The sequence below is a fragment of the Myripristis murdjan genome, chromosome 7, assembly GCF_902150065.1.
Source record: "Myripristis murdjan chromosome 7, fMyrMur1.1, whole genome shotgun sequence".
NCBI lineage: Eukaryota > Metazoa > Chordata > Actinopteri > Holocentriformes > Holocentridae > Myripristis > Myripristis murdjan.
In genome coordinates, this window is record NC_043986.1 from 22,214,609 (window position 1) to 22,237,482 (window position 22,874).

At 41.8% G+C, this 22,874-nt stretch overlaps 1 protein-coding gene across 1 annotated transcript in view; it reads right to left on the minus strand.

Annotated features, from left to right (window-relative positions):
• Positions 1 to 20,859, minus strand: part of LOC115362746 (rap1 GTPase-activating protein 1-like) — a 47,435-nt gene extending 26,576 nt beyond the window's left edge. Inside the window, exons 1-2 of the mRNA XM_030056812.1 lie at positions 20,737 to 20,859; positions 9,188 to 9,223 (exon numbers count right to left, since the gene is read on the minus strand). Coding sequence (XP_029912672.1) covers positions 9,188 to 9,223; positions 20,737 to 20,780 — 80 coding nt within the window. The 5' untranslated portion in view covers positions 20,781 to 20,859. The remainder of the gene's footprint in view (positions 1 to 9,187; positions 9,224 to 20,736) is intronic.
• Positions 20,860 to 22,874: the final 2,015 nt, after the last annotated feature.

Genomic DNA, 22,874 nt, shown 5'->3' on the forward strand with positions numbered 1-22,874 from the left:
CTGGCGCTCCCACCCAGTCAGCACTGTCTGTACGGTCTGCCGCTGTTTCTCCTTTCTCCTCCCTCTCGCTCTCTCCTCCCCCTCAGCCTCCAACACACTCACATGCGCTCTGGAGCTGCCACTTCCTCCACCTCTCTGTCCATCTCCCTTCCATCCCCTGTGTGACTGACTCAGTACAACCTGGGACTTGTCCAACCCAAAATCGCCCACCCCATCTCCCCATTAGTGGCCTCATCCCATCCACTACCACTCCCTACCACCCTCCCTCCACACATAAACACACACACACTCTAACCACCAACACCACCTTCCCTTATTCCCATGACAGTGTGAGCCCCTCCCCCTCCCCACATCCTCCCATCCATTCAAGGGACAACTGAAGACTGAAGTCAGTGCCTCCCAGTGCTGGCTAGGGCTGTTGCTGCGGCAACCACATCATCTACACATAAGGGAACACACCTTCTTACATACAGACCCGCATTGACACACACATGACTGATATGACTCGAGACTAGGTGATTATGTCCATCATTAGGCTCCCAAAGGAGGAAAGGTATTTCAACTCCATTTCTGCTCCTTGTGTAGGATGAGAAAACACGGCAGGGGTTTTTAATTACTGTAATGACAGTCGGTGCGTTTTCTCAACTTAAGCCACCTTCCCAAGTCCCCAAGAGACCTGTGACTAATGTCGCTGACAGTGCTTTCCTTGCTAAATCCCTGCTAAATTATACACTAATGCCACTAAGAAAGCGTCACCTAAACCCTTTTCCTTGAACAGCATCTAAATGAACTTGCTGCTTTAACCAACTATATGCCTAGAGAGCAAAGCCAAGTGTGAGTGTGTGTGTCTGTGTGTGTTTGTGTCATGCATAGAGAGATAACAAGGGATTACAGCTCAGACTTCATACTGTACTCCATTAAGAGCTGTGTATTGTTATAAACACAATGAATAATCCTCACTGACTTTCCAAAGCTCACAAGTTAAAAACTGCATTACATCATGAAAAAAAAAAAAAAAAAAAAAACATACAATGTCCAGATTCATTGCCTGATGCATTGCCTTCTTGGTTGAAGTCCAGATTCATTTGCTGAGATGTTCTGCCACAATCAGATTTTCTAGACTCGATCCTCCCCTTTCTCTGCATGTCTGGCTGTCTCTCGTTCTTTCCGACTCAAACACACACGATCACACATGCGCTGTTAAGCTGCAAAACACTCGACTAAAGCCTGCACAGGTTAAATATGCATGTCAAGGTTGTCACACAGTTCAAGACAAGGAGATGCAGGGCTTACAGTTTAAATCGGATAAAAACAGGAGGATTTTGTCAAAATGTCCTGCAGGAAACCTGATGAGCAGTGAGTCTTGTTTTAACACAGATCATCGTGGCTAATACTTATTTCAAAGTCACATGCATTTAGAAGTGACTTCAAACACTTTCCAAATAAAGATTTGTGATGACAAAAATAAGCTTGCATAACAAAAAACAACTGCAAGTATGATGAGAGCATGAAAAAGTGGGATAGACACAAGGCTTTATTTTTTCCTAGTGCAATGCGAGGTTGGTTTCAGTATTGATGGTATCCTCCATTCCTGCTTCAGTGCCCCCTCTAGAAGCCCACAGTAAATCCCTGCTAACCTGCCCCACTGCCGGGGATTCTCATCCCATTAGCCTGGTGAAATGGCCTGTGGTGATTGTCATTACTCTCTCCTCTCTAACCCCTGATCCACCCCACCCCTTCCACCCCTCATCCTCCGAGAGTTCTGGCTGCATGATAAGCCCTAGGCCCAAATATCCTCCTCTCCCTCTCCCATTGCTTCTCCATCTCTCTCTCTCTCTCTCTCTCTCTCTCTCTCTCTCTCTCTCTCTCTCTCTCTGGCTCTCTGTCTCTCTTCTTCTTCTCCTCTGCCTCTCTTCTCTCTAACAACTAAACCAAGAGAGACTAGATAATAATATAATGTCCCTAGTCGGCTGGCAGATACTTGAGCTTCAAAAAGGCTGCAACTGGCTGGATATGAATTCCTGTTGCTATACACAGCATGTGTTCATCAATATATTTGAATTTATAGAGCCAACCCTGAGAGATCCTCCTGTTTCAAGCACAAGCTATAATGTGTAATATACATATATATCTAGCGAGAAGTCAGCCTGGTCATAATGTATTCTGTTTGATCTGAATGTGGGCAGCTATCTGCAACCAGCCCTTGACCCTTGGCCAGTTAAAGCTTCAGGACTCCAATGACAGGCAGCATCAAGTGCAGCCAACATGTCACACTTCTCAAGCAGGCATTATAGGTCGCTGTTTTGAAACCGAACGTGCAGCGTAATTATGAATAATCAGTGTTTCAAGGCAAAACTAGGATGCTTCATTTGTTTGCATTACCTTAAAACATGCCATCTTGTTGCATATATCATTTGCATCTCCTTACAAAGCAGTATAAATATTTTATAATGTGAGGAAAATATCTCTAATTTACAGTATCTGTAATATCAGTGGGCACAACAGAATCATGTCAAAAACTTATCCTGTTGGGTGTTTGCCTGAAGTAGAGATTTTAATGTAGGAGGATGCATACTCCTCATGCTGTTTTTAGATTTGTTAAAGCCCGCCTCCAGTGACCTCTCAAACAAACTGACTGTTTAACCAAGCCCACAATTTGTTTACAAGGCAAAGCAGGAGTAGCAACTGATTCCTGCCTTGCTTATATCTCCACCATGATTCATCTGCAGCACACCTGAACCTCACTGGGTCGGAGATTGTGGAGTATGCTGAGTCACTTGAGCAGGCCTTTTCATCACATATAAAATGCTAGCGTGTTGTTGATGATTACCATTTAGCTGTGACTTTTTCCTTTCAATAGCCTTTATTTTGTCAGCCGGCACAGGTGACTATGTGCTGGGTCAAAAGAGAGGCAGACGTGCACAGTGGTTAGCTTGGAGTGGCTGTTGTCAGGGATGAATAGATAAAGATGGACTGATGAACCACAAAAAAATAAATATAAAAAAACTGTTTCACCTGTGATGTTTTTGCATGATGTGCATTGTGAAAGAGGTGATATCTTAAATAGGACGGATATCAAGATATTGTCATTTGATTTAAATAAATTCTCAAAATGAATAGATTTGCACTGGCAACACGTGAACTCACCACAACACAGTTTTCTGCTAAAGGATCTGACAAAAGATGCATTTGTTGTATGTTCGCAATCTTAGTTCCTGATCTGATCCTGTGTTGCAGAGATAAGAAATGACACTTTTGACTTCTTCAATCACTATGACAATACTGTATCAATAAGTCCAATTATTTCTGTCAGCAACCCCCAGGCAGAAGTTAGTTAAACAAGTTTCCCTGACAATTTCTAAGGATGTGCTTCAGACCCCAGCACAAGATTCAGGTGTGCGGTTCGGTGATCTTGCCTCCCCTGTGTCATCATGCATTACCACCATGACACTGAGAAGGTCAGATGTGAGGAATCAGCCTTCCTCTTAAACTTTTTCAAATCAGTCATAAAGCAGCAACACCTGCGGCCTTGTCTGGTGCCAATCCACAACAGCCAGTAACTGGGGGAACAAATGTAATATGAATCACCACAGAAATAAAGCCTCCTCCTCAGGGTCACCCTTCCGAACCCAATCAGCCTGAGACGAAACACTCAGACAAATGGAGGGATGTTAGTTTCTGTGGTGTGCAACCATTTGTCTGAATACCAGGCTCATGTATTGGTAAGTTTGCCGTATTGTGTGCATGGGACTACTTTGAGAAATCCTTTTCACCCTCAACAGGATACTCTGAGTCAGCTTTATTTGAGTGCCTTTGTCTCCGAGTGCAAGAATAACTCACTCCATCTCTTCCAACGTCTGTTTTGTCAAATGCACAAGCTTTGGTAGTCCTCTTGTCCTTCAGCTGTTCAACTTCCTGCAGTAACAATCAGACAAAAGTAAAGACTGGACAGCATTCAAAAAGCTCAGAGGCTTTGTGTTTCCCAGAGAACTGTATGTCTGAAAGGGCCTTTGAGTACAAGTCATAAGATATGGAAGCCCTATCAGCAGGTCTTATCACGGGTTTATACCACACCGTTTATTTTCTTCTTGTAAGTGCGGGTGCATTATTTTTCATGCGATATAACTATCCATAGAAAGAATGGGAAAGCTACTCGTATTCTTAAGGAAAATGGTAGTAAAGATTACCTGCCGGGGATTACAAACAATAGTTGTGTGAGGTGACTCCGAGATGGGTTCTGTAGCAGATTATGTGCCCACACGTCCCCTGACAGCTGGCCATAGCTTTAGTATGCATTAAAAGGCCAGGTACAGCAGGTACCTTTGAATAAAGCATATCCCCATTGCCAGTATTTCCCAATATCCTCCTCGCCTTATCCCTGCAGATTTCCAAGGAAGCCTAGCCCCTTGGGGAAATCACAGCCATGCAGACGTACCTTTTCAACATCAGTGTCCCAGTGCAGAATGCTTTCAAGCTGGAATATTACAGCTACTTGTGTATTTGCAATAGTACACTGCATTAAAATGGCCACACTTTATAAAAAACATCATTAATACATTTAATAAAATACTAAAAACTTTATAATAGCCATTTAAATACTGTTTGGTATAGAGAGTCTATAAACAAATTATCACCCATTAATAAAGTGTTATACAATAGCTGGTCCATCTATCTATGTAACATTTGTAGATGTTTTACAAAAAAAAATTCTTAAACATTTACAAATCAATTGCTAATCATTAAGAAATAGCTAATATTGTATATATGCAACAATAAACTGTTGATAAATAGTTTACTGTGTAAACATTAATCATGTTGATTATTAATTATCAATTGTTAACTGTAAAATAACTATCAACTAAAGTTAAATAAACTATCAATTTACCCTTTATTAATGAAGGGTATTAAAAAGTGTCATCAAAAAAATCTCCATCTTAACAAGTCATCTATTCTAGCTTTTCAATCTTCTTTTCTCTTGCAAATAAATAAATAAATAAATAAATAAATATCTGCCAGTGGGATGAGATAGTCCCACATGTTTCTGATGCAGTTTCATTTCTGTATGAATGTTTCTGGGAAGAGCAAGCACAAACATGTTGAAACAAGGCAGAATAGAGCAGATCAGCCCACAAAGAAAAGTCTGGTTGATTAGCATTGGAAAGAAATGGGCACTGGCAGAATTTTTTTGGGACTTTTTTGTGAGAAAATATAATTTTAAGACTGAATATAACACTAAAATAATGTGTTAAGATTGATATTTCTGTCTTTCTTTCTTTCTTTCTTTCTTTCTTTCTTTTTACAGTGTTGGATTTGATAGCATACATCCTGCCTATCAATCACACAAAAACAATAAAGATCAGATTGAACAGCATAGTGTAAGAGCATTAATTACCCCTGGGACAGGGTTGTAGCTCCCACCATAACAGGACGCAGAGCAGGTCATGATGGAAAGGTCTGGCTTTGTTCCCCCAATATCTTACCACACCGTCCACTGCATAACAGCTGTCAGTCAAGAGAGGTTACCCCAGGGATATATTCAGCCTGACCACAATCACAAAGTAAACAAAGATATGGGATGAGTCTTGAAGGCACAGGGGCTGAATGAACAGCGGGAAGGCAAGGAACTAACCAGCAAAAAGCTCCAAGAATCAGATAAAGTAAAAGAGAAACATCCTGACAGACTTCTGGCACCTGCCTCACCCTTCAACAACCTTTTTCTTTTCTTTTCTTTTTTTTTTTATCTGTGCTTTACGTTAAGATATTTGGAATGGTGCTGGATGCTGGCTGACATGCTAGCATTATTGAGTTAGTCAGAACCAGAGGCTAACTTGTCACTTTGGTGCTATATTTGGTCAGACAGCAGGAGACTCACAGAGACAATCTTGGCTGATTGGGCCTGACAGTTTGCTCTCCCACTATGTCCCCTCTTCCAGACAACTCAGCTTGACATACATAGATGAGCGTGCACAAGCAAGGTGACATCAGGCCTGGTTTCGCAGTGCACGAACGCTGCAGCGTGCGCATGTGCGGAAAACAACAACAACAACAACAAAAAAAGGATGATGCGGAGTGACAATCCATTGAACACAAACAGACAAGTGTTTGCGATGACACCTCTAAAGTCTACAAAGAAGCAGGGCAAACACATGAAATAGATAGCATCATAAAAGTATAATGAAAAACTGCATCACACAATTCTCACTCAGCAGTGTAAACAAAAACACAATGAACTAGATAAAGCTGTTTTTAGAATGCCTTAGGGGAAAGACTATCATCTGCTGTGCAGGCCATTAAAGGTTATATTTAATCACTATAAATAATATGCATGCTATGGTCCTGTCAAAACTGACTCGAGAAGAAAAGCAAGTACACAAGTGTCTTGGTGTAAAGTTGCAAACTCATCCCACTTGAGGGAAAATGTTCACATTAGTCACTTTTCACATGCAACACTACTGCAGAACTCCCTACCACTCTGCAACGACAGGGCAGTGTTCAGAGCATCCAGTACATTGAGTGCATTGTTATTGTATCTTTAAAAAACATCTTTGGTACAGTATGCATTTAAGCCAAACTATTTAGAAAATGACTGAGCTGCTTTTTAAGCCTCAATTCATCCCTCCAAGACAGATGCTGAGTGCAAACTGGAGTCTGTATATGGGTATCTTGAAAGTGCAGCATGTTCTGTGCATGAAAGCAGGGCTGTGGCAGGGCTGGGACAGTAGGGTCAGTGGCCAACTTGTCTTAATACATGGACAGGAAGTTACACAATGACAGCCGGCCACTCTAATCCATCCTGCTGCAGGGAGAGAGCAGTAGAAAGACATTTTATCTGTATGTCCGTATGTGCGTTAGGTGAGACATGGAGAGAGCTCCTTATACAACACCTCAGTATCAGCATTGTTTATGCTAACCCGCCTCTCCCATTTCCTCTCATCAGTAAAGCTCAGTAAGACAGGATTACAACCAATTACAGGCCTCCCTTGCAGAGAATGGAGACAGGGGCCTGAGGATCATCTCTTTATTGTGTGTGACGTACAATGACCAGATGGAAACTGGTCCTTTAACGTAATCAACCGCAATGTTCAGAGGATTATTCAAAACTGACAGATGCAGCACAAAATGTTGAGAAATCAGAGAGGATGATCTCGATGCTTGTGACTGATTTTATCATCACAACAATGCTAACAATACTTTCATTTCAGCCATGCATATCTGCTCTGCCCTTGGTGAACAGTTCATGCCTTTAAATACATGTAAAAGACTAGCCTTCCTGCCCCACACGTTGAATATAGCTGCAGTGTTCTGAAAGGTTATTAGCTCTTGGTTCCCACCCCCAGTCTATGGTGAGGGGAGGTTTTCATGCCACAATGGGCTAACACAGAGTTAATCATCAACATAGTGCGTGCTATAAGGACTATACAAGTGCATATTATAGTCAATTGCACTAATCACTCCTTGAATGTGGGAATGGCTCAACCTCTTTTTTGTGATACACGTATCAGCCAGGTGACACGATTTCTAATCTACCTGCTGATAGTGCTTCACTTATCAGCTGATTAAATCATACAATCACACAATTGTATAGGCATTTTACTAAGTAGTTTGCTTTGAAATCAAATCAAAATGAAATTTTCAGGCAGGTTAAACAGTAAACAAACTCACCAGAATTTCCTTGGCCTTCCAATTCGGAAAGGTGAGCAAGGCATTTTGCAGGTTTGTGCTTTTACAGTTTCTGGTGTTGGAAGGTTTAACTCAACTGCCTTAATTCCCAGTCACATGTTGTCCAACGTACCTGCAGGAAAACTTCAGTTCAAGCTTGACTTTGGCTCTCCCAGTTGCCAGAAGTTCTTCTTGGCTTCAGAAAGAGGAAAACTGCTTTCTTAATCTTGTTTTTCTCATTCAGCTTAATACACTCAGGAACCCTTTGTTAAAGCATCAAGTTCTGTGAAACATTTGATGTCATTTTCCCAGTTGCCTCATCACCTTAGCACCAGGTTTCCTTGTTCAGACACTGATCTGCACTGCTGAGCACGAAAAGTAAGAGAATCCCCACAATTGATCAAGCAGGCATCTTGGTGGAATTTTTTCTCTTCTTTGAGTAGGAACATGAATGCAGGAGAATCGTTGTGGAGTGAGGCAAAGTGTGACTGCTGTTGAGCACCAAATTACTTTGGTCCCTTTGTTTTAATAAGAAGCCATGCAGACTCTAGGCTCCACTGTTCTCTTCTTTCTCCGCCTGTCTCATCATCTAATCCACACCCTTCCTTTCTCCTTCCTCGATGTCACATCGACAAACCTCTTTGGATCTCCTGTGTTGCTTTCTGTCCTTTTTTTAGCTTCTCCTCTTCATCTTTTCTTTTCTGCAGTGTCTCTCCGTCTCCTTTTTTTCTATAGCGGGAAGTGCTGCAGCTCTGTGAGTGTGATGCAGTAGAAATCCAATGGCCAGACTGCTGTCTCTGTATGCAAGTCCAGTCACTGCTGAGTAATGCAGGCCTAGCTGGCCTGGCCTGGTAAGACAGCTCAGGCTGTGTCTGTATTCCAGAGGGAGGGAATGATGATACTGCGGCGAAGCACTGTTTATCCTGGTGCAGTCAGACAGAGGGGGGTTGAAGGCCAAAACATCCATGCCCCCACACCTAAACCTTTGGAAACAGAGCGGCCTATCTGCAGTGGCAGCAGGGGTGCATGCTCAGCTCCCAGCCCGGCTCCACGTGCCACACACAGCAGCACTCGAGCCTTGCCAGCACTGCAGAGATGTGGCTGGCATTGGTTGCTGTAGTAAAAGGGGGGAGGGGGGCTACAGGCAGCATGGTTGGGCAGTGAGGCAGGATGGCACTGGGGGGAGTGGGGTGGGGGTACAGGAAAGAGGGGAGTTGGGGGCTTAAATCCCCACTTCTGCCCATCTGCTCTACCTTTCACTGCCCCATTTATCTTACTTACACTTCTCACTTAGTCAGTGGACTGATTCCCAACTTCCATGGCCACCTTGCATCTGTGACATTGAACACTCCACAGATTTGCAAGCCCTGAATTATGATTCAATGTGCTTGCCATACTAAAAAGCAAAACCACATCAAACTTAAACATTTTACAGAAGAATTCACTTATTGCTCCAATAAATGACATAATCTACTTTCCTCGATGACAAAAAAAAAAAAACAAAAAAAAAAACACAGGGATAACTCACCATATGCTTCTTGCCCGGGAGAATGTCTTGTCCACCCTGCAAAAAAACAAAAAAGTACAAATGAAAGTTAAGCTATTATAATCAAGGTTAATGTAATGTGATTTATCTACAAGTTAACACTCATTTTATGTGACACTTTAAATGCCCTTTTTTGTCGGTCTCTGCCAGAAAGGGCTAAATTGGATTGATGGCATTAAAAGTCTGCTTGGCAGGGCACCGTTTCAAAGCCTAAGAGAAATGACAAAAGAAAGTCATTGTGCTGCTGGCCCAAGTGCTGCCTTACGGGCTTTTAATACTTGTTGTGACTCCAAGGAAAACACTCAAGTCCTTGTTTTTAATAATAGGCCTAATTGTTCAAAATAATATTAAAATATGTTTCATAACTAGCAATTTCAAAGGAGTTCTCAGAGGCTGAAACAAAGGTTAATTATTATAATTTTAATTACATCACTTGAGCATTTGGATCCTACATTTTAGGTTCATGTGTTGACCTAACAAACAAATATCCAAACTTGACTACATGCAGCTAATCCTCGATACAACACCTGCGAATCAGTGTCGACTAAATGCTATTAACTGTAGTGAAGTCCTCAATAATTTAACATGTGCGGGTTACAAGAAAACGAGTGTTGTCGCATTATGACATTATGACCTTGAAAATGAGGAAATGTTTTATGCATGGACACCAGGTGGTAAACAACTGAACACCACACTCTGCCAGCGGTTGTCATGTTCTTGCCCCTACAGTATCTCTGCTTCCCCCCGTCTAAATGAAGTGTGAAAATTTGCAGAAGGACAGTGGACTGTCCACTCCCCTTGCAAAAAGTCCACTCTGATGAGAGAGGGAAGGCTACAGTGAGCCGGAGTTACCCTAAATAACACATGCCATCTGTTGAAGCAGCATTTCCAAGGATGAAAGGATGATTACCAGCCTGGTGTTTTCTGAGACAAATTGAACTTGTCCTGATTTGAATCCATGCTATGATGCCCATTACCACTGTCAGCACAGAATAAACTATTGTCTTGCCTTGAGCTACCGTGATTAACCAGTTATGAGCATAAATCATTCAAACAACAAATATTAATTAGTTCTTTTGAATAACCACATATCATGCAGTGTTTGGACCTCATCGCCTGACAAGTGAGAATGCACGGCCTCATTTGTGCCAACAGATGGCACTGTGTGTGCAAAAGAGACAGACCCGTGCATCACAGGTGAAATTCATGATCTGCTCAACAGCTAGAAAGCCATGTGTCACATCTCTGGAAATATTGTCTACACTGGTTGGGGATTTAACAACCTGTGACAAAGGAGCACATACTTATAATCTGTTTCTGGTGTGAGATTCTCATAATCATAAGTGCAAACAACTTCTCCTGGCGAGGGACATGGGAGGGCATAGGATTTCAGCGTACTGCCGGCAAAGTGGACGCCTGGTCTGTGATAGTGATACTGCGGCACTATGGCCCAGTGAATGACTCATGGCTTTGGGCCTGTCTCTTCAGCTGCTGGTGGTGTAGGGGGGATCAGGGGATAAGCAAGTCTCACATGCCTCCTGCAGCTGGAACAGAAATAAAGTAAATCTGATCCAACACTAAACAAAAAATCGATACTGTTGCATCGTACCAATGTATGATGATAACTGCATTGCAGGAATTATTTTTTGATAGTGTTGCACTTTATACACTTTCCCTCTGACCTTCCTCAAGGTTTTTCAAGCAAACATGAAAGCCACATTGATATTCTCTACTCAGACAAAAAGAGATGGAGAAAACAACAACAACAACAGCTAAAGGCTGACAAATCAAAATTTGGTATGAGGCAGGCAGTGAGTCTTATGTGTCCAGACTCCAGATGAGACTGAGGCTACATTAGCTAGCTACTGCGTGGTCTTATAAGGCCAGATGAGAGGTTGTTGATAAACAGGACTTTGACAATGTGAGCTTACAATGTTTTTTTTTTGTTTGTTTGTTTTTTGTTTTTAAATTAGCATAAAGTATGCAGAATTAAATGTTTTGGGCATAATTTACGTGACAATTATGTTATTATATTCCACAAACTGGATTATACATTAGTAGCACAAAGTGGACATACTGTTTTCTCCTGTTTGACATATGGAAAGAATAGCTGTAACGGTTAGATTTAGTTTTTAATTTTCATTTAGTTTTAATTATTTGCGCATACATCCTGTCTTTAGTATAAGCCTTTGACTTATACCTGCCCTCAACTTAAGCAAAGGGGGAAAAACTAAGTTAGGACACACAAAATAAGCAGCAATCCAATAAAAATCAAAGAAACACATGAACAATAATACAGGAAAAAAGACGAAGAAGAGCGGTGGCAAAATTGGCCACCACTCCTCTTCCTTTCAGTGGACACTTTATCAGGTCCACCTGTACAATCTAATGCAGATCAGTGCAACAGCTCTGCCATGAATTCTACCTTTTAACAAAGTTTATAATGTTCACGTTGTGTTGACATTGTTGTGAATGTGTAAATTTTGTTCTATGTTTGTTATTGAGATTGTAGTTTGCAGAGGTCTTGTACTGGACTACATTATACTGAGAGGTGTTTCTAATTTTTTGTCCTCCCTATACATATACATTAGGGGGACAGAATATTGGAAACAGCTCTCAATAAAAAGCAGTCCAGTCCAACAGCTGCACTAACTATGAGCTCAGTGCCAAACATAGAACTGAATGAACACCTCTATTACTCTGACAAAAAGAAAACCTGAGCATTATAGGCAGCAGGAAAGGAAACTTTATGGCAGAACAGTTGGATTGGATTGGATTAGATTGTGCAGGTGGAATATAATAAGGTGGCCACAAATAAAGTGGCCACTGAGTTTGAGCGTGAGTGTGTGTGTGCGTGTGCGTGTGTATGTGTGTGTGTGTGTGTGTGTACACCCATAATAAGATATCAAGACTTAAATGTTAACCTTAGCTAAAAACATTAGCTAAAAATTAAAACTTCATCCACAATAAAATATTTTCTTAGTATGAGTTGTCGGAGAAGAAAGCAAATTGAAACAAATTCTTATGCCCATCTGCCATCCGGACTTCCATGACCTTTCACTCCACCATACTATTTAAATGTCAGAGTACCAGTTAGTACTAATGCTAGTTGTGCTGCCTTTACAGAATCCTCTCTTGATATTTCTCTCACTTTTTATGTGTGTTGTTTGTATTTGCAAAATAACATTTCTCAAAATTTGAGGAGATGAGGCTTTTTGTTGTTGTTGCTTATTGATGTATAAAAATCTCATATGTACATCGCTTTGGATAAAAGCGTGTGCCAAATGTGAATTGTGATTATGATTGTAATTGTTGTTGTTGTTCCTATAGCTATAGCTATAGCCCATGGCACACTAATCAAATAACGTCCATCAACAGAGAACCCTCTCTGTTGGCAGTGTTCTTACAGTGTTTTTAACATTTACTGCCAGTGGCACACCGATCAAACACTGTTTGTCTGTGTTTTTTGGGATTTGTTGGACTGTCGCATCATGGCCTTCAGGCAGACACACTCACACCTTTGCTTCCTTTAGTTCCTGTAAAACCGAGTTCTATAGTGGTTCCAACTCAGTAAGTTCATATAGTACACACTTCTGTCAACACAGCATTGAAAATGAAAAATTTCATCCTCTGCGTGTTGTTATTTAACACAGCAAACAAAATCTGGTGCAGCTGGTGATGTAATCTGCCCACGACAAGATTTCAAAGTGCCAGTGACTGACAGCCAATCAATTCAGTCAAAATGTTGGTGCTGAAATCCAGTGGAGCGGAAATGGCAGAAGACAGAGGTGGAAATTCCTCAGACCTGCCTTGTTTACTTCTACCACAGATAGTGATTTTCTACAATTTCCAGAATTACCTTTGACAAGACCTAGAGAACTGTTGCATTCAGCTGTGGGTTATACATGTATGTGGAGCAAGAGCAATGATGATAATGGAGAAAAAAGTGAGAAACACACCCACAGTCAAAACATGTCTTGTGGTTGCACTGTACCGTGTGGTTGAATAATGTCAACATTTCTGTACATATCTCAATGTAATGTTATGTCATCCATGTGTTGCCAGTTCTAGTTTGTGAGAATAATATATATATTTCTAATAACTGTGTTCAAGTGACAATGAAACAGTGCTTTCACCTTGCAGATCACCTTGCCTCCTTACTTTGATGTATTTTCTACTGAAACATGGTGGTTAGGACGGGGCTTCACACAGAGAAGCATCTTTCAAAAGTGTAAACCAAAGTGTGATCAGTTAGAGAGAGGAGGGCGGTTTTATTTGACGGGAGGGGCATGGCTGTTGAAACATGCAATGATTGAAATTTTTGTTCACGCCTACTAGTTCAGCATGACATCACCACTGAGGGCGCAGCGTTCACTAGTAAGTAGAAGTGAAAGGATATGGGGGATTTTTTTTTTTTTTTTAAATTTGGTCAATTCTTCGAAATCTTTTGTTCAACAGGTAAATATTCTGGCATGACAATTTAGCAACCAAATTGGAAAAAAAGTGCACCAGTCGTTTTTTTTCGTTAATGCACCAGAGATGTGAGCGTGGACCCTGCCCTCCATGACCATAACCCAACTCCATCCGTCCATCCTCCCTGCCACAGCTGGGTGAACTCTCCCTGTTCGCTCCCTCTGCTTTCCAACCGTTGTGTCCCAGTAGAGCCACCAGAATCCAGAGCGCTTACTCATCTTTCCCTGGACAGGATTAGTCTTCGTGTTCTGTGGAAGTCAGTACACATCAACATCCCTGGAATCCGACAACCACTTCTGGAAATAGAGCTGGCATACATACCTTAAAGCCTCACTGTGTCTGTATCAGAATCTAGGCTAACACAAGCAACACAAGCTCACAAGGCAAAACAACAGCAGGAGTTTCTGTCATTTTCAGTCATATTAGAAGGGCTAATAAGGCTGGTTGAACACAGCTTTTAAAACTGAAAGTCGGTGCTTTTTTTGTATGCAGGATTACTGAGAAAGTCTCGTTTTGGGGGGGAAGGGAGGGAGACTATAAAGCAAATCAAAACCTAAAACTTCCTCTTTCTCAGAAACTATCACTGCGAGAGGAAACAGGTCCAGGGAGTATGTTTGTTCACTGTACTGTAAAGACACAAAATAGCAAAGCTGGCATTTGTACAACAGGTTTTCCCCTGATTCCTGGCACTGCGGAGGAGCATTCATCATTTTTGGGGTTTGACTTGGTCATGACATGCGACAGAAGATGAATTCTGCTCAAATCTGCTATTGAACCTGCTTTCACTGACCCTCACACTCACCACGGTGCACATAAATCACTGCTGTAACTCTCTAACCACCTCTCTAACCAAAATGCTTAGGAGCTGTCAGCTTTGTTCATGTGGAGCTTACTGTGATGAGGGGGGAGCTGTTTCATATGCACTACATCACTAAGAATAATATCTGCTAAGCCCTGTCCTGTGCTGCTCACCCTTTCTCAGGTTTCAAGAAATTCCCATAAAATGAAATCAACCAGGGTGTGTCTACATCCTTGGACAAAGAGTCCAAACTGAAACACTGGCATTAATACAGGGACCTGGATGAAAACTTTACTCCTCCCAATAAATCGGCATATGATATCCCAACACTGAAGCCTCCTGTCAACATAATGTGACAGATGAGGGAGGAACTGGTCAAAGATTGTTTAAGATTATGGAATGGACATGCTCTTCTTGTTTTTCGACACTAAGCTGCTGAAACATGCGTGCATACATACAGTACACAAGATTGCTTGGTTATGTCTCAAATAGTGGACTTGTCAGTCAGCACACTACAAGCTGAGGTTTTCTGATGACTGATGATAAGGTTGTTTTCAGGCTGAGGGCAAAAAGGCAGAACATATGGGCTGAAGGAAAAGCTGCTCGCCTTCATTCTTATCATTTTAAGGTAACAGGGTTTTTTTTGCTTTGTTTTTGTGGATAATGTTGACAATTTGTTCGCAATTAAATTAACTTTAACGAATAAAAACAGAAATTCTTTATGACATTGTTATTATAGACATTATAGCTGGTTTTGTTGCTTTATTCAATTTGAATCTGTGTCAGGAAACCTGAATGTAATATTTGTGTGTTTCATAATAACTACCACCTGAGTGCTGTTTTGTCCAACATAAAGAAACTCGATCTTCTCCTATTATATATCCCAGAGAGAGACTTTCCTCTACCAAAGCAAAGCAAGCCAGAGCGGACTGAGCAGCACAGTGTGCATGAAGAAGCAGAAGAGCTGACAACAGCGAGGCAACAAACTCTCTCCAGCCTTATCAGCAAAACAAAGAATATTCTGTCTCTCTGAGAGAATTATGGTTGGAGTGGACAAAAGTATAGCAAATTCGCCTGGGCCCATGCATTTGTAGGGTATGAGTCATATTTGCACATTCAAATCTCACAGTTGAAAACAGCCTGTATAGCCTGGTTTTTGTGTCTGCTGTTAGAATAAGAAGTCACAGCAGAGCCAGCACGTTGGGTTAACAGGGCATGGGAATTAGAGCTCAGCAGGTGGTAGCCAAATACAATTCTTGCAAATAATTTTCCATGCTTCCTCTCCACTTTCAGCTATATAGGTATCATTACACCAAAAGCTGGTTTCCATGGCAACAAACTGTAGCAAAGGGATAAGCAGCTCAAGGCGAGCCTCAGAAAGCCTTGGCCATCACCATGTCAGCAGGCGTGACACTTGACAATGAGTTTACTCAACTTAATCTGCCTTTAAGTGAGGCTCCTAATTTATTCCCCGTTCAACTTTCATATTTTCTTCACCTCATTCGAGGCACTTCGGCTTTATCATGTTTGATGGCTCTAATTCAATCCCACCAACACTAAGAGGCAAGGGTGTCGCAGAGCGGAAATTAGCCAAGGCCTATGGTACATCAAGTCAACAACACCGCCTGTGGCAACTAGGTCACCAGACAGGGTTGAGGAGTCGGTCCTCATGGAGTCCAGCTGAAAGCAAATAACTTCCTTGTTCAGCAACCAGTGAGCTAAAGCAAAATTTTGCTCCAGGGCAATTCAATATAATCACTTTTTAATTTTATCAGCTCCAAAAACACAACTCCAAACAAGTGATCTTCATATTGCACGAGGGCAAAATCACTTAGACTTGCCATTTCATATGAAATATTCATATATTATTTATGAAAGAACCCATATGTTTTCTGCATTGTCATTACGCAGCAACTGCCCATCAGTATGAGAAAAAATATGAAAGAATGTAAAAGCTCTGTCCATTATTATCTAGTTTTTCTGTATGTCATGACATACATTTTCAAGTGAGAGCCATTTTTATTTACATCCCAACAAATTGTGCAGCTGATATTATGAACATGAACCTGAGAAACCGATGGAATAGAAAGGATTCCTGTCCCCCACTGCTACAACAAATTCAAGTGGAGACAGTGTTGATAATAGAGTCTGATCACCCAGCTGGGGCTCAGAAGGAAAAAAAGGTCACATATTCTACCTGTGGTCCATTGAGAAAACAATCAGGGAACAAGTTGGCATTTTCAAATCAGGAATTCTTTGTTATTCTTGACTTTGTGCCTTGAAACCTTAGCAGGAATCTCTATTCTCTACTTTGAAAGCTCTATTTGTGTGAAACAAAAAAAAAGGCTTTTGAGTGACCTTGAGTGGCCAGTCGAATTTCATTTGGTCCAGGGAGGCGTTTGGTTTTGCAGCAAGGTCATACACTTGATACATAAAAAATGCAAGAAGAAAATGGAGAAAACTGAATGCACTGGACTGCAATAATGAAAGGGTGAAGGCAGCAATATCATTGATTGAGATCACTATAAAATTTGACCAAATATAAATAAAATATACAAAAGAAATCATGCACACTCCTTGCCTAAGCACCATGAAAACCCTTTATAAACCCCGCCAAAGCTGAAGAGCTGGCTGTATATAACTGGTAAGCTGACTGGGAAGTTGCCTACACCTACATAAACACTGATTCTCATATTTGCTGCATTGAAAGTGAGAAGGGAAACTGGATACTATCAAAACTGGACTGGGAAGAGACACACAAAGCCTTGGGCAATCTTGGACAATTTCTGTGTCTGTATATTAATATGCAGGCTAATAATAGGAAATACTGGGCAAACAATACTGAACGAGACCAATTCCAGACTGTCTGCAGTGTCTGGGCACAATGTGGGCTGAATGAAACCATTGATAGGCTGAATGAGAGTAAAGTGGCTGAATGTTCTCATTTATGTTACAGTACACTGGCATACAGTCTGCACAAACAGGCTCACACATATACACACACTGGCACCAGAGCTATGCTGACTGACAATACTGTCACTGCTCTATCACCACCACCTTACAGACACAGTAACACATGCTCATGCACACACACACACACACACACACACACACACACACACACACACACACACACACACACACACACACACACACACAAACACACACAGAGTGGAGAGTCTGGACTTTTGTGTAGTCATGCTCGTGTTGATCTTTGTATAGGTTACGGTTGTCAAGACCATGGCAGGTGCCCCAGTAAATCACCTTACAACGTCATAGTCAGGCATTTTGCTCGCTAACCTTTTCGCTTTCAAATTGAACTCACTGGAACCATTTGTTAATGGGTCACTGTGTTAACAAGCATCAGGTTACAGTGCAAAACTGCACAGCATGATTGTGGCACTTCCACACCTGTTTAGAGCAGGCCACCATCTGAGCTTTTGGAAACATATTCCCTAACAAGTTCCTAGACAGGAACAGGTTGAAGAACAGGTAGCCCACTGACTAGATAGCTATTGCAACTCAACAAATGATTTCCTTCTCCATCCTTCCCCCCTTGAATATCTTCCCATTGTGAACGTGAACGTGAAATGTGAATGTCAAGGTAAATATGGACAGTGGAGTGACTGAATAGAAGACCAAGAGCCCTCTGGTTGCCCTACATCTCCTGTTTGTTTTGCCTCTGCCCTAGGAAAGGTACTTGAATGGGCTCCTGTTCTCAAGAGGCCCTGCCTTGCCGTCTAATCATCTTTTGTCATGCAAACCTACGCTTTTGTCAAGCAAAAACACCCACTCCGTGTTGTTTTCCTGCTTCCCATAATAGAATATTCAATACAACTCAAAACCATAAGCCTTAGTGGCAGGACTACAAATGAAACAAGAAAAATCTCTAAAAATAGACAACAGTCTCTTTGATCAAAACTGATTTTAAAAAAAAACAACAACAAAAAAAAAAAAACTATGTCTAGACATCAATCAAAAGATTTACCAAAGTAAAGCCTGATTTCTATTAGATTAAATTCTCAAATAGCTCCTTGCCTCTTTGTTGGAGCCACAGACAGCAGTCTAAAGATGGTTCGCCAGTGATTCTATGTGGGATAAATGTCACTGTTAAAAAGAATTAGTACTTGAACATAATATTCACACATGATTATTATGAACCAAACACTCATTATGGCATAATTTATAACACCCTCTCCTCAAAACATGTGCAGTCCTCCTTCCTGAAGAGGGGAACTTTTCACATCAGCTGACCACAATGCTGGCCTGCCCCAGTTACAAAACAATGGGGGCTTTTCCACTTGGTTGTTGTTGAACAGGCCTGACATGAAAACTCTTCTTTCCCTTATCACCAGACACCACAAACGTGCAGGTTGCCTGAAGGTTTCGCCCCTGAGGCAATGGGGAGAGCATCCAGATCTGTTACTAAGATGCAGGCTGTTGCTCTGTGATTATTTAATGATTTCCATTAAGAGTTTATGAAGAGCTTATTGCAGGGCCTCAGAGGAGGCTATAGGGAAACAACAAACACAGCAACAAGTTTTTATATAGTAGGCTATATGCATCAGTTGGCTTCCCACTATGCAGTACAGGACATCTGAGACCAGTGAGTTATGTAAACAAAGTCTTACAAAACCCCAGTACAGAGATACCCTGAGATTTCTCAAGAAAAGGATATGAAACATCAATACTGCAACATTAACGAGCACAGCACAGTCTCTTTAGGACCAATTTGGCTGATAAATAAAACAACATAGCCTTTACAAGAAGAAACCAAACTGAGAATGATCAAGTTAGTGGTGTTCGAAATAATCTGAAATTACATGACTAGAACTTATCCAAACAAAAGCAGAACACATAACAACCCCTACAACATGTGATCCATTAACATGTAGTGTTCACATTATAGAGAGTGCTGGATCAAAGAAATACTCATCTGGGGAGGACTGAGGGACTTTCCCTTTAGTGAATGCCAATGGGATGCAGGGGGGCAGAGGGTATTACAGATCACCTGCTGATGTGAGCAATCACGCTGACCTATGGAAATGCCAAGTGCAATGTACAAGACCACTGCTAGACAGAGGCCAAGGAGTAAACGGCAGTCATGTGCCTTAAATACAAAACTGATGCAATTCCTTCAGCATTTTCAATTGTCCGCTGAAGCAGCAATTAGCTAATGGAAGGTTTTCAAGATTTATTGATGGCACACTTTCCAAAAAGCTGCGAGTAACAGACATATAAACACACACACACACACACACACACACACACACACACAAACTAGCACAGATACACATGTACGCACCACTTGTCCTTCAGTGAAGGTATGCAGACATAGCATTGAGCACCTGTTCACCTGTTGACTGATGGAAACTCTCTCGCTGACTCGCTGACTGTGGACTATCCAGTACAGCAGGAACTGGGCCACATAAATACACTGGGGACATGAGTACGCTTGCTGACTATAGCGTCCTCTGACACTAAAGAAGTGGGAGACACAGCACTGAACAGAGCAACATAGCACTGGCCCTATTTCTACTCCAAATAGGTATGAATAAGTAGTAAATATTGCAGGTAGGACAGGTAGTTAGTCACATGTACCATAAATGTATGTATGTACATTAAACACACAAACACACGTAAAAAACACAAATATGCAATATAAGGTAGCATCTGAAAAAAAAAAAAAAAAAACAGAAACATCAATCAAAGCATGCTTGACAGACTATGTAAACTAGCATGGTTGAGATTTTTGTGTGTGTGCATGTTTGTGTGTGATGCAATGAGCTGCAGTGTCTCGTTCAATCCAAGTCCATCATGTCTTCAGCTCTGACGGGGGCTTCATTAACTCTTTTCCTGTAGATATTGTGTGCTAACTTTACACCGGTGCTTTCTCAGTGAAAACACTAGCCTGGATCATTAGGTAGCTGACTAATACCGGAATTTGACGCTTAATGATTCAGCATGCCAGTAAATAAAGCAGCAATAGCGAGACAGTCATTTATAACCTGGAATGGGAAGCTTCAAGCACAGACACGCAACCAAGATATTCATGCACAGCTGCTCTGATGAAGATGATGATGATGGCAAACTGATATCCCAGCGCAACTGGCACAAACATGCAGACTCAGATAGAGACACAGACTATATACAATCAAGCAGACACAGCTGTACAGACAAACACACGTACGCGCTCACCCAAATGTGAATCATCCACGGCATGCAGTGGTTTAATAGTTCTGTAAATCATAAATCTTACCCTCCATAGGCTCCAAAAGTGAAACTCCTCTTTCTCTGCGGCATGCCGGCTAATGGAGAGCAGTGACTCAGTCTACTCAGTGCTGAATGGAGCCAGCACTTGTGTCACTTACGCTGAGTGAGCATGTGTGTGTGTATGTGTGTGTGTGTGTATGTGTGTGCTCTGTGTGTCCTCTGAGTTCCACTCCCCCAGCCACGACTCTCATGCCCTCCCTCTTCCCTGCTTGCACGCCTCCTCTACAAACAGGGGGGAGGGACAACAAGCAGGAGGGGGAAGGAGGGGGGAGGTGGGTGGCCGGGGGGGTGCTGCTGACCATACCAGTCTCCCAGGGAACCAGGGGTGCAGTGGCAGTCCTGCTCACATACAGCCTCCATCCTCTCCCTACAACACAGTGCCAGGCTTCCTTCATCTCAAATTCGACTAAAGCTCATAAGCAGTGACAGCAATACTTATATGAGTCTAAAGCTATTTAATCATATGTCACTGGATGATTAAAAAAAAAAAAGTTTAGAAAACACAACCGAGTTCTTGGCATTGTCACAGCTTGCTGTGAACGAGTCTTGCAGCACTAGTTTACCCACTCTTTGTGGTGTATCACTGGAAGACAGCTGGTCAAACAAGCCGGAGGCATCAGACACACAGTTCACCATTCTTCACAGACATCCTAACCACAGAACCATGCTCCAGGTTAACACCCAGCCATGGCTGCACGCTCCATTTCTGCAGGCTTGAGGTGACAACCTGTTAACGCGTTTCCAATCTATCCATCCATCTCCCTTTTAAACCCTTTAAGTCCGCATACCAACAAGTCCACAGTTCACACACACACAGAGAGAGGGTTGATGAAGCAGTGTTACCTTTATTAGTCAGATAACTGGCTGCATTGTTTGGATGAGGTAAACATCTTCACACTGAGGTTCTCCTCTGGCAGGCTGCTCCTGTTGTTGTGTCCAAGAAAGCCTGGTATACAACTTAATTGGCAACTATGCATTAATGCTGCCATACATTACTGAATAAAGAAAGACTTCAGTCTAGATTCTAGAGCAACAGCCAACTCACTTCCAAAACATGCGCACCATGTTGCATGCAACAGATTATGTCCATGGTCAGTATGAGGCAGGACAAAGGCAGCTTTACTGGCTGGGAAAAGTAAAAATTGCACTTGACACCAACTATTTCTACCATGGATCATGAATTAAAAAAAAAAAAATTGTACCAATCCAGAATCCGCAGTCTCCCCAAGGGCCAATAGTGATGTCTGCTTCACGTTAACTGCAAAGCACTCACAGTAATTGCGTGGACAAGCTCTTAATTAATCAATAGGCCTGCGAAACAAGCATAATCATATTGATAGACAGTTACATCATATCTCCACAATTACATCACCTCTTTCCTCTGAAACAGCAATTTCCTAAAAACATTCCAGCACAGCATCACGAGCCTTGGCTGACTTTGCCTTGGGTTAGTAATGGGCCTCACTCTGTCTCTTGGCACACCTACTCTGTGGTAATGGCCGACTAAATAGATCCTTGGCTGACTGATGGCCATGCTCCTTCTGAATTGCTGTGTTAATTTGATCAAAAATCTATAAAAATTAGTTTTAGACATTATTGTCCTGTAGAATTTGGATGCGATCGTGTAAAATCCCCGCTTGGTGAATTTTTAAAGTTTGCATGAATATTGCTGTTAATGCCAACAATGCACTTATGTCTCATACAACATGGTGAAATCCTACTTCACTACATATAATAAACTTAAATAGTCAATATGAACATGACGACTGACTAATCAAATATGTGACTAATCCCAACAAAACAGCCAAGTGGATTCAGCTCTTTGGCACAGCTACTGCCCAACTTTATCAAAGTGCCACTATTGATTCAGCATGTCAGTCTTGGTGCTACCTTTTAGTCCCGTCTGTTTTCCTGACAATTCAATTAACGTAAGCGGCTGCGGTGTGTGTGAGGCATTTGAATGAGCGCAGCATAGACAGAAGCCTTTAATCACATCACTTCAGGAACAGGGCCCAGTCCCAAGGGACCTCTGGCTCTTTTTTTTTGTCTTTAGGAAAAGGGAAATGGATGGGCAGGAAGACTGTCAGAGGGACAAAGGGAGCAGAGATCCCTCCGTGATAGACA